This window comes from Carassius carassius, chromosome 21 (assembly GCF_963082965.1).
Source record: "Carassius carassius chromosome 21, fCarCar2.1, whole genome shotgun sequence".
Classification (NCBI taxonomy): Eukaryota; Metazoa; Chordata; class Actinopteri; order Cypriniformes; family Cyprinidae; genus Carassius; species Carassius carassius.
Genome location: NC_081775.1, coordinates 27,676,947 through 27,681,625, shown reverse-complemented (window position 1 = coordinate 27,681,625; position 4,679 = coordinate 27,676,947). Strand labels below are relative to the sequence as shown.

Genomic DNA, 4,679 nt, shown 5'->3' with positions numbered 1-4,679 from the left:
TATTGTTGTTTCACTTTATGACTTTGTTTTATTCAATGGAACAAAAGGAATTTTTTTTAAAATGTATCAACCATTTATTTCTGTGCATTGAAAGTCCAATGAGGTCTAAAACAACACTGGACCCAAACCAGCTCTACTTACTTTTTTATATATTTATATTGATGCACTGTGTGAAAAAATTGCATGAGATATAGAATTAAAGCATTAATGCTTTCATGAGCAGTATAAAAAACTTCTCTCACTATATAAATGCAGAATGTTTTGTGCAGCCCTAAACACGACAAATGCTGGCCACATTAAGTGGTATTGATCTTCTTATGTTCTCTGCTTCTCCCTGCCCACTTATGCTTCAGCGAAAGACTTCATAGTTCACTTACTGCAGAAGGATACAGCGAAGAGGTTCAATTGTGACCAGGCCTTGCAGCATCCTTGGTGAGTCCATAAATAGCAGGACAGAGGCGGACGGGGAGCTGAAGGGTTGATCAGCGGTAAAAAGAGAGGCTGACTTTAAAGAACAGATGAAGAGTTGGGTCACATCTGTGCAGCGGCGTGGGAGGGCATGCGCAGACAGCAAGAGGATTATGAAATATAGAATAAACAGATGTCTCTTCACCTTCAGCACTCTGAGATCTTTAAGAAGCACAAAACAATTATGATTTTCTTTGCAGAAATGAAATGGAACAGAGTGCTCAAAGAAGCAATGCATTTAAAGAAATACAGATAATTGAGGCATAGGATTTTATTTTTATTTTTTTGGTAATTGAATAACATAGATTATAGCTTCCCAGAAGAACATTTTAATTGCTCAGATGTTGCTCAAAAGAGTCCTTTGAGTTTCCAATTACTGCATGGTTCATTCTCTGACCGTCATCTATGTCTGAGATGTTTCTTTTTACGTTCCTTGGGAGACAGAGACAAATTGTTGCCATACAGTAAGACTATAGAGCTATTAAATGAACGTGGAGATCAAACTGGTTTGGAAGTTTTTTCCACTATGAAAAAAAACTTAATTGCGATTTTGTTTCTCTCGCTATGACAAATCAGTTTCTAGGAAATCTTTTTTTCTCTCTCAAATAGAGTGTGAGATATAAATTCAGAATTGCAGAATGTAAATTCAGAATTTGGAGTTTATATCTCATGATTCTGACCTTTTTCCCTCTAATAACTCTGCATAAATCTTGAAGTACTGTTTTTTCTCCATTGCTATTGCTAGTTTCTTTCCTCAAGATTCTGACTTTTTGTCTCAGAATTGTGAGTTGTAAATGGAGCAGAAGAATAAATAGTCTCCATTTGCTCTTCTTTTAATTCTGTAGTCAATTGAGATATAAAAGGAGAGTCGTTTCAGATTTAGATCACTGTAAGATACTGTATGAGTTGTATATTACTGAACTTATGACTGATGTCATAGTGTGAGGATATACACTACCATTCCAAAGGCTGATGTCGGTAAGATTCTTAAAACGTTAAAAACTCTCTAATACAGACTATTTAAATATTTTACAAAATGTAATTAATATTAAAAAATGTTTTTTTCAATTTATAATAATTTATTCCTATCATGCAAAGCTGAATTTTCAGCAACTTTACTCTTCTACAATCTTCAATGTCACATGATCCTACAGAAATCATTCTAATATGCTGATTCTTTAATGAATAGAAAGTAATTTTTCTAAGATTATAAATGTTTTAATGTCACTTTTGAGTGCTTAATAATAGTACTACTCTTACTGACCTCTTGTTAACATTTGAACAGCTGTTTACATGCTTAATTCTGAATGAATATTATTGCTTCTTAACGGCAGGATATCAGGAGGTGCGGCTCTAGACAAGAACATCCACGGCTCAGTGTCGGCACAGATTCAGAAAAACTTTGCCAAGAGTCACTGGAAGGTAAGACTGAAGAAAACAAACCTCTCAGTTTCAGCCTCATACTACGGACCACCTGATGCAAACTGTACACAAAAAAGCTGAAATCATCAGTTGCCATCTGGTTGGTTGACTGGGTTGAGTTCAAAACAGAATCTAAAATAAACCAGTTGAGAAGCGCTGCATTAGTTACCTCTAAGTGGGATGTTTTTGAGTAAGATCGAAAACTGACTAGACTTCTAAAGCACAAGAGTCCCATCCTCCATGTGTAATATATAAAACAGCTCTATATGACCCGTGTCTGTGACCTCTGAGGCTGATACAGCACTTTGCATTTGTAAATGTATGGCTAGAGTTACTTTAGTGGCATATGGAGGCTTTGTTATTATTTGCCGCCAGTCGTTTGTTGCTCTACTCCTGATTGTCTGCCCTGCCATGCAATTACGGCTTGTACCTTTAAAAGGGCAAACGCTGTAATTGCTGTAACTATCAGGCTTTTAGTTCTAGTGCAATAAATGCCTCCAAACACTAAACTGACTCTTCTGCTCTTACATGCAGCGTAAGTTCACTGTTTGCCATTTAAAGATATTTGCTGTAGTTCACTAGATTCTGCAGCATTATCGCTGGTGTCTTGTGTTCCAGAGAGCCTTTAATGCCACCAACATCGTGCGTCATTTAAAAAAGAAAACCCACTCCGGGGAAGACGATGAAGGGAATCACTCCACAAGTATAGGTGAGGAGTCGTCACATGACTGTGATTACCCGTAGATGATATTAAGACAACAGCACTAAAAAAAGAAAATAATATGGAGTAACCATATTTTAGAGTAAATATGAACATTACTTTTTTGGTTTGGCCAACAAGCTGTTGCATAATCATTAGACCAAAAGAACAGTTGAGGACAAAAGTTTACATCCACAAAATTTTTTATTTAGTACTGACCTGAAAAAGACATTTACATATAGTCCACAGGAGAAAATAATAGTTACATTTATTCAAATGCAAAAAGAACACAGTTTTAAGAATCAAGGGAGTGTAAACTTTTGAATGGGGTCATTTTTATAAATTCAACTTTTATTTTCTCTTGTGGACTATATGTAAACGTCTTTTATCAGAAATATCTTATTCGGGTCAGTACTAAATAAACAATAACATGCATTTTGTATGATCCCTCTTATTTTTGGTAAAATAATTAACATTAAGCAGATTCTGAAAGGGGGATGTAAACTTTTGACCTCAAAGCTTTAACAACTTTTTCACTTTAACATTTTAATAGCTTAAAATGGCTTGCATTCCATTTAGATGAATGAAACTGCTAAGATTTTGACAATGATGACATGAAATTACTCAATTGCACGTTTAATCCATGAAGATTTCACATAATTTCTGTTAAAATTCATTTGGATTTCACTCTAAAACAGACTTTGGTTTAATCTAATGTTTTTTTTTTTTGTTTTTTTTTCTGAGAGTCAATGAAAACCAATTATTTCACTTTTTCTTCAGGGACCATCTGACAATCTACTGGCAGAAAACCGAGGCTCTGTGAAAGAAATAGTTCACCAAACATGAAAACTGTGTCATTTACTCATGCTCATGTTGCTCCAAATCCTTATGACATTCGTTTTTGGCCCTCGTTGTGTGAACAATGAAAGAAGCAGTGAACAAGTTCTTGAAGATCCAAAAAGGAAACAAAATAATCATCAAAACAATTGGTTATGAGACATGTAAGAACTTCTGGTGAAAATACAAAAATCTTTCCTAGTGAAAATCATTTAATATATTTAAACCAATTCTTTTCTACACTGTTTAAAGCCTTTTTTGGGAGATTGACAGCAGGGTTATTATTGTTAACTAAAAGGACAAATTAAACCATAAGAAAAATCTAAATCTTTTGAAATTGCACACACACACAGTATATGTAACAGTATATCAGTGATGGTAAAATAACACTGATTGACAGTCCTTATCATTGTATGCTTGAGAAAAGAGCATTTTGCTAAACTTTTCTCAAATATGGAAAAATCACACAAGTTTGGAACAACATAAGAAAGACACATTTTCATTTTGGGGTCTGAGCGAAGTGGTCACTGTGTTGGGCAGATTGACACAGACTCTGAATCACACCTGTGCTTTAAACGCGCCGCTGTCAGTGAGCCTTCTGCCAGAGCTACTGCTGCTACACTTGAGTGGGCTGCCACTGTAAAAACACCCTCAGTGGAGAGCAGCTCCTTCACAACTCCTGTTTCTACTCCCCGTCTACTTGTATTTGACGCATAACAGCATGCTGCTATTTGACAGAACGCAATATTTAGTCATGTAGTACTGTCTGTCGGCTGTGAGTACTGTCACTTGAAGCATATCAGTGGCATTTGAAGAACAAATATGGCATAGAATAGGATATTACAATAGATAAATGAAGTAAATAGTAATTGTTGCCTTGTATCTGCTCTCATTACACTGTGGAATAAATGAACTGATCTGCACGTTGTGTTGTGAATCTGTCACAGGGATGATATATGAATAAAAAAGGACAAAGCCAAAAGAAAAGATTTTGAATGCTCGCCATCCATTGTCTTGCCCTTCATAAGCAATCTCACAAAAGCACACAGCCCATGAATTAAGAACAACAGCCGAGATTCTCCAGCGCTGACTGTAATGATAGGCTGATAAGACAGATACGCTGCCCCCTTTAATTCATGGAAAGAGCTCTACATGCACGGACCAGATGTCAGCTTAATGAAATCTGGCCTAAACTGATAATTCGATCAATTCTGTGTAAAAAAAGACATGAATGGGCAAGATACATGAGCTC

The 4,679-nt window shown here is 35.8% G+C and overlaps 1 protein-coding gene across 1 annotated transcript in view; it reads left to right on the top strand.

Moving 5' to 3' along the window:
- The window catches only part of pnck (pregnancy up-regulated nonubiquitous CaM kinase), an 8,668-nt gene extending 5,075 nt beyond the window's left edge, over positions 1-3,593 (top strand). Inside the window, exons 9-12 of the mRNA XM_059502873.1 lie at positions 354-432; positions 1,803-1,890; positions 2,509-2,599; positions 3,371-3,593. Of these exons, the coding sequence (XP_059358856.1) occupies positions 354-432; positions 1,803-1,890; positions 2,509-2,599; positions 3,371-3,381 (269 nt within the window). The 3' untranslated portion in view covers positions 3,382-3,593. The remainder of the gene's footprint in view (positions 1-353; positions 433-1,802; positions 1,891-2,508; positions 2,600-3,370) is intronic.
- The last annotated feature ends 1,086 nt before the right edge of the window (positions 3,594-4,679 follow it).